This window comes from Gekko japonicus, unplaced genomic scaffold (assembly GCF_001447785.1).
Source record: "Gekko japonicus isolate JY-2015 unplaced genomic scaffold, Gekko_japonicus_V1.1 scaffold4663, whole genome shotgun sequence".
In the NCBI taxonomy this organism is placed as follows: Eukaryota; Metazoa; Chordata; class Lepidosauria; order Squamata; family Gekkonidae; genus Gekko; species Gekko japonicus.
Window position 1 is genome coordinate 22,649 of NW_015173831.1, and position 13,648 is coordinate 36,296.

The 13,648-nt window shown below is 41.2% G+C and overlaps 1 protein-coding gene across 1 annotated transcript in view; it reads right to left on the bottom strand.

The window, feature by feature from the left end:
- Window positions 1-13,648, bottom strand: part of NDEL1 (nudE neurodevelopment protein 1 like 1) — a 49,015-nt gene that overhangs the window by 18,958 nt on the left and 16,409 nt on the right. The window contains exons 2-7 of the mRNA XM_015423605.1: window positions 11,373-11,470; window positions 7,034-7,187; window positions 4,654-4,802; window positions 3,305-3,441; window positions 2,632-2,824; window positions 1,471-1,491 (exon numbers count right to left, since the gene is read on the bottom strand). Coding sequence (XP_015279091.1) covers window positions 1,471-1,491; window positions 2,632-2,824; window positions 3,305-3,441; window positions 4,654-4,802; window positions 7,034-7,187; window positions 11,373-11,458 — 740 coding nt within the window. The 5' untranslated portion in view covers window positions 11,459-11,470. The remainder of the gene's footprint in view (window positions 1-1,470; window positions 1,492-2,631; window positions 2,825-3,304; window positions 3,442-4,653; window positions 4,803-7,033; window positions 7,188-11,372; window positions 11,471-13,648) is intronic.

Sequence of the window (13,648 nt, forward strand, 5' to 3'; positions counted from 1 at the left end):
CTTTAAAAAGTGTGAGGCTTGCTTTCAGCAGTAATTAATTAAGTAAAATTGATTATTAACTAAACATATACAAAAGGCAATCAGGTAAAGGCAATCAATATACAGTCTGATAAAAGCTTAAGTTGTAAAAATATTTTTAAAATATGTACACTGTCAGGAGGACTATATTAAAATTCTTTCAAGTAAACAACTGTGTATAGAGAGTCACCTAAAGTAGTAATAATAAAAACAATTTAAAGAGCTAACGGTTGTTTGATATATGCAGAATACGTAGAGCTGTGCAATGTTTTTAAGTGCCTTCTAATGAACTGTGGACTGGCTTTGGAAAGACCTCCCCACTCCTTAAAGGGTGAGGATCCGAAAGCGATCTCAACACTCAACAGCTAAAGTGTAAACCCCCCCTCCCTTAGCTAATCACAGGTATTTAAGTAGAACCCATTAGAATAAGAATGCAAATAGGTCAGTTACGTAAAAATCAACATCACCGTTTGAAGTGGTAAATTGCCCGCAGCTGCCAACAATGAGGACAATTCACGGGGGAAGACTTTGTTGCTTCTTTTAGGAGATCCCGGTGATTTATGGCACCGTTTGTTAGATCGTCCACTAGTGTCCATAGGCTCCGAGATTCTAAGCGTTTCCAGGAGTTCCAGTCGTGTGTCTTCATCAATCACATGTAGAGTAGATCCCCAATGTGTCACCTGTAAGCTGCCCGACACCAGCCATCTATAGTGAATGTTAGCTTGTAGAAGGCGGGAAGTTATTGTCTTCAGGGATTTGCGAATTTTGAGGGCTTCTTGAGGCACATCGGGGTAGACTTGTATTTGACAATCTTTATACATTAGGTAGCCTTTATCAGAAGCTTTTTAAAAAATACGTTGTCTGGTTCGCCCATCTGCGAACTGAACCAATATATCTCTTGGCCCCCAGCGTTTCGGATTAGCCACAGGACCTATACGATATGCCTTTAAGATGGCTGGTGCCACCCCGTTTTCTAATTGAAATACAAAGGCTAGCCAAGTTGCCACAAAGCAAATTAGATCTGCACTTCTTCCTCTGCCTCGGGGATCCTTTGAAATTTCATGTTCAACTGTCTTATTTGTGCCCAAAGGTGAGAAGACATTCTTTGAAATTTGTTTCTCGTGTTTGGAGCTCCTGAATGTCGTTTTTTAAAAGCAGGCCCATGTTAAGGGCTGACTCTGCTGTGTTGGAGGTTTTAGCCAGTGCAGTTTGAATTTCAGTTAATTGTTCACAAACTGGTTGGATAGAGAGCAGAATATATTTGGTAAGTCTCTTTTCCATTCTTTCTAGCAGGAGAGGGAGGTCTTGCCTGTCAGTAGGGGCTTCCAGCGATTTAGACAGAGACGGGTCAGCAGGCCATTTTAGATTATTCCATGCCAAATTTTCCCCGTTCTGCTGTGTTATTTCTCGGGCTAAAAAGTTTTGAGCAGGCTTTGTGGACATTTTAGTTGAGAGGGTTTTAGGACCGTAGTTCTTACCCATTCCTTTTTAGTCTTGGGTCTTGATTTGGGTCTTTAGTAGTGCATTAAGAGAGGGGAGAGACGGAGCTCACAGATTAAGCGACTGCCATACTCCTCGGCGTCGCCATACCCCCCAGATCCAGCTTCTCTTCATAATAATGAGTCATCTAATCACATAGATCAGGGGTGTCAAACATAAGGCCCAGGGGCTGGAACCAGCCAGTCCAGGGCTGTTATGTGGCCCACGAGCAACTGGTGCAAGGGAGGGAACAGGAGGCTGCTCAGGGGGTGGGTGGGCACAGCCACTCCAACTGTGGCTTCAGCACAGTGGGACAACCTCATCTGCAGCAGTCAAACAGAACCCCTTCATTTCAGGGACTGGTAATTTCGGGGCCACTGCAGCCTCATTCATACCTCTCCACTCAGCCTACAGTTCCAGAGATGCTGTCCCAAATGGTGTCAGGGATAAGCATTTGCACTTGGGGGGGCTGCAGACAATCCTCTGTTGGGGGACAAAAGCGTCTGCCCAGCACTGCACTGCTGGCTCTCCAGTCCGCCCATGTGGCTTTTCCTCTGCACTCCCCTCCCAGCCCATGGGACCTTGCAGTGAGTACACACCAACTCAGAGCTTACCAGTTGCTGTCCTTTACACAGTTTATATCTCCAGCACCTGGCACTACATTTTATGGCACAAATGGCCCAGACTGACAAAGTGGCATTTATGTCAGATCCGGCCCTCATAACAAATTAGTTTGACACCTCTGACCTAGATAAAAGTCATTAGGGCATCTGCAATAACATCTCTGCCTATACAAGCCAAGAGCAAGGCTAAGCTAAGCTGTCTTCCAACATCAGCATCAGACTCTGTGAGTATACATAGTCATAAGCCAAACCCATACTGTCAGTGCCCTGAATGTTTATCTCGCATGTTCCCAGTCTCTATGCTGTTATTATACAAGAATAACAGAAACAAAATGTAAATAAGTCACACAAAGTAGCACATATTTCCTTATACGACCAAAAGTTTCTTCCAAGTTTTTCTTAGGACCAATATTTCAGGAGTACTAAAGCTGAAACTATACAAGAGCTTTTTGACCGCAGTACACTTGGGGCTAAAAGTATTAAAAACTCCTTCACAACTTTCACAGAACACGCAGGTTTGTTTAGTCTACCTTTTGGTGAAGGAAAGCTGTTCTCACAGCCTTTCCCAACAGGTGTTGCTGGCAGAGACAGAGAAGCCTGAACAGCTGAATCCATCTTCTCACAGTCCATAGTTGGAGAACTTGGGGCTGACTTCCGGGTTACTTCCTGCTGCCTTTCCCGCACTGCTAGTTCTTGCCTTAAATCTGTAGGGTTTGAAGAAAATACTGCAGACTTATATCCCTTGACACTGAACACAGAAATATCAACCAACCAGAGCACCTGGATACTCTCTACAATTCTTCCTTAAACATGTACCAAATCATATACTAGAGCCATATGAAACAAAAACAGTCTGAAGCTGCATGCCATGACATCAAATTCTAGACAAGCTTCATTCGCTTTAGAGATTCAAGTCAGCAATATCAGAAGTGTGTCTATACAGAACAGAAGCATTAGTAACTATATTGGATGGTACATCAGTCTGGAGGACACAGCACCCTTAAAACAAGCTTCTCCGCTAGAGCAACAGGGACATATATGGCCATTAGTTGCAGCATTGATGTCAAGAATGCTAAAGGAAATATTCATACAGGAGAACTGGAGGAGGGAACTGCAACCTGTTAAAGGTTAACACTAGATTCCATCATTCTTAAACTAGAAAGCAGCTGTAAATCAAATCGTACCTCTTGCTTCATCCTTCAGTCTTTGTACAGAAACTAGCAAAGATTCCTTGTCATCCAGTTCACTTTCCAAAAAGGCATTTCTCTCAATGGCCTGATTCAGTCTTTGTTCAAAGTCTTCCAAGGAAACAATTGTAGCCCTAGAGACAAACATCCAGAGGATATAAATCTTTAGTATGCATTTACAAGTGGGAAAAGCAGCAGAGCAAGTACTTGACAATGAAATGGTATGTTTGAGAAGATACCACAGAAGCAATTTAAATAAACCAATCAAATAAGCAAATTCAAAATCTAGGGCCCAAATCAAAATGTAACAGTGTACCTCCATTCTAGGAATGTGGACAGTGAATTCACATGGAGCTAAAATGAAACATGCTGTTAAGCCTCTTGCCCAAATCAACAATCCTCTCACAATAAACAGCCACACTTACTTCTCAAGGCCTCAAATCAAGCATACATAGGTATGTTATTTTGTACATATTTGGAAAGTATGCCCTAAGCATGAGAAGTAGAACTTCCTAAAAATATTTTAGACATTCCTATCTAGAAGAGATGTGCCAAAGCAGGCTGCTTAATTTAGATGTTACCTTGTTCCCAAGGCCTCAAATCAAGCATACATAGGTATGTTATTTTGTACATATTTGGAAAGTATGCCCTAAGCATGAGAAGTAGAACTTCCTAAAAATATTTTAGACATTCCTATCTAGAAGAGATGTGCCAAAGCAGGCTGCTTAATTTAGATGTTACCTTGTTCTTGTGGGCTCTACAAGAGTAAAATGGGCAACTACTTCCCCCCCTGCACATTCTGAAGGATAGTCCCCAATCCCAGGGAAAAATCAGTCCAACACTGACACAGACATACTCAAAGGGAGGCCAAGTTCTGGCTCCAGAGGAGTGCAGACTGCGATTGAGCCAAAAGGGAAATTATGGTTTTTACTTTTATCATTTAAAATATTTCTATGCTGCCTTTCCACTCAACTCAGGGGACCCAAGGCAGCAAATATTTCAATAATTAAAACAGCATTTAAAATACAAATATATACAGAATATTTAAAACTAAATAAAACAAACACCCAAGCACAGAAACAGGGAGGAGGGCTAATAATAGTTTGCGAGGGAATGCCAGGAAGGACAAGACTTTAACATTTATTTTGTGGAAACAGCAAGAAATTACGTTTATCGTTTCTGCTGAGCTGTGAGGCAACCAATTGAATACCAACTCATTGTTTGCAGCACAGAGTGTTTTAGAAGCTGCTAGAAACACCGCCTGAGTAGCAAGGCAGGATCCAGGGAAGTATCTGCCTCAGGCAGAAAACAGATTCTCCAGCTGCCACCAACTTTAAGACCATTACCTCTTGGCGCGCTCAAGGTCATCATTGGCTTGCTCTAGTTCTCTCACATATTTATGCAACTGGTCTTTAATTGCCCGGGTCTGACTTAGGTCATCCTCCAACAAGGACACTTGCTTGTAGCTCTGTGCATACTGGTGCTCAAGCTTCTCCTAAAAGCACAGCAATAATTGAAAACTGTCCCTATGAAAACACATCAAGCAGTTTAAAGATATTCCTGCCTTCCCCAACACTAGTTCAGCCAAATGAACAGTCATACATGCAGATACATTTAGTAGCTAACTAAACCATAAAGATAGGCAAAATAGCACCCAGCATGACTTAGCTGGGGGGGGGGGGGGTAGGGATAGAAGATTGCACTTTCTCTCTTTTATACATATATATAAATATATATAAAACATCTCCAGCTATATAGCTCTCCAAGGAAAGCAAGACTACATTAATCAACTGCCAGCAAAATACAATATATTCCAGTATTAGCAAACTGCCCTTTATTAAAAAGTAAGCTGACAAAAGAACAGCCTTACAAGTCTTAAGAAAGGCCAGCTTTGTCAGTGCTTTCCACAGCACCTGTGCCAATCCATTTCAGAACACAGTGGCAACAGAAATGCTTGGGAATGGGCCCAAAAGAAAAGAGTACATCACACTCAGTGTGTGGACTGAAACCACTGTTAGGAGTGCAGCTGACCCAAATGAAGACATATGAAAAGATGGTCCTTCAGATATGCAGGTCAACCTCAGCACCTTGAACTCAGAAGTAAATCAGAAGCCAGTGCAACCACTAGGGGTGGGCATTCCAATCTACCCGAGCTGAAAATATATCCAAAAATACCTTATTAGTATTTTCTCGGGGGACTTTTCCTACAGCCCGGTTTAAACCAGGACCTGCTGTGCTGCAGGAAGCAGATAGTTCCCCATGGCACGCAGATCCTGGATGGAGACTTGGGTTTAAACCAAGCTGCAGGGGAAGCTAGGACCTGCTGTGTCACGGGAAGCAGGTAGCTCCCTGCAGTAATACCTTATTGGTATTTTTGGGGGTATATTTCAGCTTCCTGAATGTATCCAGGTTTTCTCAGGAAAACTGGGGAGGAAACCTACTGGAAAAAAATCCCAGCTATATTCAGGAATTACTGGGTAAATCAAAAAACAGCCTCTCAGCTGTTTGTTGGGCTTCTACTGTAGTCCCTTTAAAGTTTAAAGGGACTACAGAAGACAGCACAGGGATCAGTTGTGCCAGCAGGGAGCAGACTGTTCCCACCGGCTCGGGTTGCAGCTGGCTTCTTGTGCAGCAACTGGAGAAGTCCCCAGCCAAGATCTGTGTGCTACAGGGAGCAACCTGTTTCCCATGACAAAAAAACCTAATCCAAAGTTCTTCAGTTTCTCATAATGTTATTAAAACAGACCATATTGTAGTATAAAAAATAGGAGTGAGAAACCCTGACTGTCATCATCACAGCAAAAAGCTAACCTCTATACCTCATCTTCCTCCCCAATTCCTCATAATTCCATTATCACCTTAAAAAGCTCCATTTAATTGACTATTGAAGACTGTATAGAAAGGAATGGTTGAAAAATGAATGCACTGCAGACTTGCTACAGAGATTTCCAGGTAAAATGTACCTCCAATCTATTGGGTTTGTGGGAGGGCACACCATGTTACAAAGACATTCAACACCAAAATGGGTATGATGTTGCATAATTCATGAACTGATCTTACTAGCATCTTTAAACCGCAACAATATCCACACTGTGCTATGATTCTGACTGGGGCTGCTGAGCCAGGGGAGAGGAAGTTAAACTCTTCACCCTACCATGTAGTTTCACCAACTAACCCCCTTCCCCCTCTATCCTGTAATCAGCAGTGCTGGAGAGCAACTATGAACGGTGAAACTGTGTGGGATAAGATAGGCTAAGCCCCCTGCCCAGTGGTCCCAGTCTGGGGCTATGAGTAACTGCTATTTCACTTTTTAAAAATTCTCGGAAGATTTGCTCACAAATCTTCCAGTGTCTTGAGATGTTTGACTTGCAACATCAAGCTAGTAACCAACACATAGTTTATCATGGCAGCATAGCAGAAATTAATTCATTCTACCCTTGGACTAAGTCTTACAGCCTCGTAACCAGAGAATAGAAAAAAGCTTCCAGACACAGAAGCCTTTCCAACATATCCCCTCGTATGAGTACACTAAGGGTACTGAATCAGCACAAAGAAGAACCATAAGAATTTTTAAATATCCACTAGTCAAGGCTTGTGCTAAACACAGCACACTCAAAAGATCTGGCTTGCGAGTCTGTAGAAACCACTACAGGCAGGATAGTTCACAATTAACTAGTCCTTCAACCTATGTCAACACTACATATCTACTCTCACCAGTACCATTACCTTTAATGTTTCCACCTCCTGCTTCAGTCTTTGGTTGTCTGCTTGTAAGTCGCGGTTTCTCTGTTCAGCCTGCACCAGCTGGGCTTCCAATTCTGCTTCCAGTTCCCTGCTGCCCTCCTGGAATTCAGCCAGCTCTTCACGTGCCTCCTGGAAACTACATGAGGGATGTTATTATCGACCAGCCAAGTTCTTACCTTGTCAACTTTATCCGTGGTCATTCCTCCACCATTCTACTGCCTAAATGTAGATTATCACGAGAACTTAGTATTAGGGTATGAGAAAAAATCGGTATTCTTCGGGTTCAGATATACTGAACCTGAAAAATATCGGTATTTTCTGATATTCCTAAATCCCAATATCGGTATGGCAAAATCTGAAATTTTCCAGCTCCATTATACCCTATGGGGACCAACCCATAGGGTATGAGAGATAATTAATCACTTGAAAAGTTGCGCCTCTGCCATGGGGCTTGGAGAAGGCATTTAAAGAGACCACAGAGATTTTTATCAATTAACAGATCTCCCAGTTTTTAGAAAAGTATTAACAATAACCACACAGGTCCCCTATTCAGATTTTAGGCATAGAATGATAATACCTATATATTTCCCTCCCAAAAGAACAAACAGCAGCTCCAGGGGAAAGAGGAGATCTGAATTAAGGAAATAAGTATACACCCTTCCCCTGGTTCAAAATCCCACCTCCCCAGCTGCTCTTAAAATTCTTTGGGGGGGGGGGGGGGGGAGAACATAAAAGAGTCTGTTCACAAATGTCCCCTATATATTTCTCCTGTGCCCCTCAGGAGAAAGAGTGGCTGGGCTCTGAATATTCATACTTCACAATATATTAACCACTTTGATATGAAAGCAGCAAATATTTATTTAGGGGTCCTAAAAGACATAAAACTGCTTTAAAAAACCCACAATGTACACTTTGTTTTCTATTAATCTTTCTTGCTTTTTAAAAAGCTCTGCTCTGGAAAACTGCTGCACAGAATCTATACAAAAGGTACACTACAAGTCCAAACAATGAAGCTACTATCTGGTAGCTAAGGGGGTGTGCTTTCTGGCAGGCCAGTAGCTATGGTGGGCATTTCGGGGTTCTGCCCCCTCAAATGTGAGGCATGCCCCACAACAGCTGCTGCCCATCCCCCCCGTGACATTAAAAGGGCCCTCCAGCTGATCGGCAGGAGCATGTGGCCCACCAATCAGCTGGAGGGCCCTTTAAATCTTGCAGGAAGGGAGGGAGAGGGGTAGCCGCACACCTTCCCTGAACTCCAAGCAGTGATTTCACCACTTGGAGTTCAAGCATGGGCAGCCCCTGCTTGAGAAGAACCATTTAAAGGGTACCCTTAAAAAAAATATTCCCAAGTGGGGGCTGCCCGTGCCTGAACGCCAAGTGGTGAATTTGCTGCTTGGACTTCAGGGAAGGCATGCAGCCGCCCCTCCCCCTCCCTCCTCCCCTGCTGCCTTTCCCATGCTCCACCAACCCAATGTATCTGGCTATGGGGCTGCTTTCTGGTGACACGTAACTGCTGCCTTTGTCTTTCACTCCACATCAGGCATACTCTGCATTCAAGCAGCAGACTGATTCCATTTCCATAGTAGTGAAATTCCCCAAATTGACTTTTTAAAAACTGCGCATTATGTGAAGTTTTCCACAGCAGATTTTACCTCACCAGTTGCATACCCAATTTTTTCTCCTTCTTACCCCACATTTTTTGAATCCCCCATTTTAGCAAGTTCTGAAAACTCAGGGTAAGAAGGAGAAAACTTCAGGGTTGTGCCTGGTGACGTAAGATCGACTGTGGAAAATTTCACATAATGTGCAGTTTTTAAAATGTCAATGCTGAGAATTTCACTACTGCGAAAATGGTCCAAGTTAATTTGGATCACACATTTACTAGGCTGTACTCAGAATATAAAGGGCAATTTAATAACTGATAAGCCACATTGAGTCAGAAGTGCCTACAATTCATAGAAGCGAAGGAGGAGGAGGAGGAGATTGGATTTATACCCCCACCCTTCACTCGGAGTCTCAGAAAGGCTTACAAACTCCTTTCCCTTCCCCTCCCCACAACAGACACCCTGTGAGGTAGGTGGGCATGAGAGAGCTCTTTCAAGAACGGCTCTTTCAAGGACAGCTCTGACAGAACTATAGCTTGCCCAAGGTCATCCAGCAGCTGCAAGTGGAGGAGTGGGGAATCGAACCCAGTTCTCTCATATTAGAATCCACACACTTAACCACTACACCAAACTGGTGTACTGAAAGATGAGAAGAAAAGAGATGATCAGGCAATATTTAACATTAAATTATATTACCAAGCTGCTGGGCTAGTTTGGATATCAGATTGGATCATAAATCCCAATGAAACACTGATAAAATCTGAATCTTCAACTCTTCAAATAGCTATTTGCGGATTAAAACATCTATATCAAAAAACAAAACCCAAGATAAAAGGCATATAATCAGAGATAGCTTATTTAAAATTTGGGGAATGCTACAAAAGAGAAACAGCCCTACAATTCCACTAGTAATGTCACCAATAGATGCTTATTATGGCAATTACACAAGAAACAATGATTTTATAACTTATGGTGATATGATAAACTTGCAAGGTGGCATCAAGACATGGCAAGAGATTAAAGAAGGAAAGGAGATACAATCTTGGATATACTTTCAAATTACTTCCAAATTTAAAAAATGATATCTGCACCAAGAGAGGAGTTATTAATGAACTGATTGATTTCGAAAAGATTGTCTCACAATCTAAAGACCATTTATTTGGACGAATTTACAAGTTATTGCTTCAATATGATTCCAAAGGAGAACAGGTCAAACCCTGCATGATTAAATGGATGCAAAATTTCAGTGAGGAAATACAGTTTCAATGTTGGAAAATCCTAAGGACTAAAGGTACTAGATTCACTGCAAGCCAAGCATTAAGAGAAAACTGGTACAAGATGTTTTACTGATTGTATGTCACCCCAAAAGATATTGCTAAGATGGACAAGAATTACAAAGTGACTTGCTGGAAATGTAAACACGAAGATGGTACCTTTTACCATATGTGGTGGGCTTACATCAAGAGGAAAAGATACTGGAAAAATATACATGAAGAAATTCAAAATATTTTAAAAACCAAATTTCCAATGAAACCAGAGACTACCTTACTGGAAATCCTACCAGATAATATAGACAGAACCTCACAAGACCTACTTAGATATATGTTGACAGCTGCCAGAGTAATATCTGCAATGAAATGGAAGACAGAAGACTGTCCCACAATAGAGATCTGGAAAGAAAACCTAGCTGAGTTTGCACCATTGGCAAAACTAACGAATTATATAAAGACCACTGAAAGAATTTAAGCAGAAATGGCATTACTCATACTATGGGAATACTTAACTCTTTTTTTAGTTTTGGAATTATTTGAATATTATATTAAAGATGATGAAGACACTGATAATAGTTTCAATATTTTATTCTGTATTCCACTAGTATTTAAATGATTAATAAGAATAAAATGTAGATTTAGATAAGCAATTAAGCCAATATTAAGGTTTTTACAATGATTTAATTTTAGCATAGAAGTTTGTTCAACTGTTAAAGATGTAATTTTTGTTATTGTTAATAGATTATCGCTAACTTTAGGAAAGTTCTTGTTTATTCTTTAAAGAAAGAATCTATCCCAAAATTCCATAATATTGATTGATGTTTTATTGTCTGCTTCTATATTTGAAATATGTAATACATTTGGTAATACATCTGATTTTACCTGTTGCACAAAACAACGCATAATATTTGACAAACCTGATAAATCTATATTTCCCCCACGCCTTCTTTCTTTCTGTATCCCACTTTTTTTTAGAAAATAATAAAAAAAATAAATCTAAAAAAGAAGTGCCTACAATTCATAAGCTAGGAATGACCTTATTCATCAAAATTAGCCAGTCTTACATCTAATTTAAACTTCAGTTTAACCAAAACTTTGAAGAGGAACTCCAAAGCAAACTAGATACAGTATTAATCCAACAATGAGGCGAGACTGAATCTGCCAAGGGTAGCAAGTAGCAGCATTCATGAGATGATAAAGGGCCCCATTGTTTGTAAAACTAGATTTCTAACAGTGCAAGGCCACTCCTGGACAAAGATTCAATTCTTACATCCCAAAGCATGCTGCTCACAGCTATCCTATAGACATGTAGCTCCCAGCTGCAGAATTCTTTCTTCTGGAACAAGATTTTAAAGATTATCACAAAGGAAGCAACCCCATTACATTAACATCTATCAAAGAGAAATTCATAATCTGCCACTACTAAACTGAGCTGCTATACAGTACCTTTGCTTGTACTTCAAAGAAAGTTCCTTCCAGTATGCAGTTTCTTCCTCTGGACTTGAAAACTCTGTGATTTCTCCACAGTCCATGATCAGGGAAACCTGAAAAATGCATCATAAAATCAAGTAAGGCCACAAAGCTTAAGAGAATGTTAAAGACATACTCTTATGCCAGACAAACCACACAATAGCTTTCCAAAGTTACACAGGTATAAGGCAAGTAGATATACACCTCATCTTCTATTTCCATCACCAGAAAGCTGATGTGGCATACTGACATGTTCTAACTGGCAACAAAAAAGCAGCAATACAAGCATTCCAGGCCTAATTTAGAATAAGGCCTCAAAAATCTTCAGAAGGCACTTCATTTTATTTGAGGCTTATCACGAGAGCTATCTTGCTTAAAGTGTTTTGAAAAGCCAGACTTAACTCCAGAACATACAAAAGAGTTAACGATGGCAAGACAAATCTGACTAAGGGATATGCAAACCTATGATCCACATTTCCAACGGTACTGAAGCGTTCCAGCCAAACATTTGTAACACACCCACAAGGTGATCATTAGGGAAGATAAAATTCTGGTCCTATTTTAGACCAGCAACAGTTCGGTTTTGCTCGTCAAGAAATGAAAAGGTTGCATGACTAGTTTCTTAATTTCATGTTTTAAAATGGGTGGCTGGAAGGTCACTCAGGAGTGACCACTCTCCAAGTAATTAAAAATAGCTGTCTGCATCTCCTCCAGTGCTGTTGGAATCACTTTCTTATGCTTCTCTCTTCTTTCATGTATGCACATACACATCCTATTGAAAAATGACCGCACTAGCACCCTTTCCCATCCTTCTGCTCTATGCAGGTGCATATGCACCTTTGCTCCTGATGAAAAAGGAGTATGCTAACAACTTGTTTCCCTTGTATCACAAGCTGCTATTTGCCTCTCACAGGAAGAACAGATTAAACTATTTTTCCCCTACAGCCCAAGTTGCAATTGGAATGGTGGTTTGCTTTTAGAAAGCAGTAGAAAAAGGGTTCCCCTCCCAATTATGTGGTCTGAAACACCATAATTTTTGTACAAGCCACCATTTGTGACTGGCTGTAACAACTGAGCCACAATTTCGTGACCCACAGCTCTTGAGGGGAAAAATTAAGTAGCTCTCAGAATCATGAATTCTGCCCTCTTCTGTTTTAAAATGGCCACTTTCCAGCAACTTTAGAATGGGTTGAACGCAGCATGATGAATCAAGATTTGAGTCCAGTGGCACCTTTAAGACCAACAAAGTTTAATTCTGGGTATAAACTTCTGTGTCCATGCACACTTGATCTTCAGATACACTGAAGATGACTCAAGTGCATTCTTTGTTTAGAAGTACCCAGACGAAAGGATGCTTGCTAACATGGAGGGGAGACCAGTTATAACGAAACACAAAGCAAGAAACAACATATCTGCTTAAAAAACAAACAGAAAATGCTCTGGATTTCCCCTCAGTGGTACACGGTTCCAATCAACATTTCTTCCTCCTTTCTAGAGGGCTGTTCAAGAGTCACAAGTTGGGCCCTAACCTGGATAGCCTCGGCAAGCCTAATCTCATCAGATATCAGAAGCTAAGCAGGGCGACCCTGGCAAGTATTTGGATGTGAGACCTCCAAAAAATACCAGGGCTGGGAGGCAGAGGCAGGCAATCAAGCCACTTCTCTGAACATCCTCCATGCCCCAGTAGGAGTTGCCAGAGGTCGCCATGAAACCAAAAAGTAGCAGAGCACTCTGTTGTCTTTACAGAGTATGTACAATTTATTTACAGAGAATATATACTGTTTGTAGCAATTCAGGACTCCAACCGCCAAAGTGCTACGCAGAACAGCAGTAACCATATAGGCAGTGAGTTAACAAAAACTGGTTACAATATATACAAGTTTAGACCAGAGTATAGTCCTGTACAATTGCTGAGTCACAGTGACACCTACAGAAATGATGCAATCTAGAGTATTTTTAAAGGGTGACGGGACAAAAAAAAATGAAAAAAGGAAAAAAACCGGGGGGGGGGGGAGAGTCCTAAATTGGGCCCTCAGCCCAAATATCCAGCCATATCAAGTAATTACCATTAGCATGTGAGTTAGCTTCAGGGCTGTTTCTCTACAAGCTGCTTTTAATTTCTTAAATGAGAGACACTTCTTTTACCCAATACCACACATAGACAGGAATAAAGAACCTGCCACTGCCTTGTAGAGAACAAATGTGCATTTGTCTACCGCCTGCATGTGAAAAAATGCTAATTTTAGCCAAAG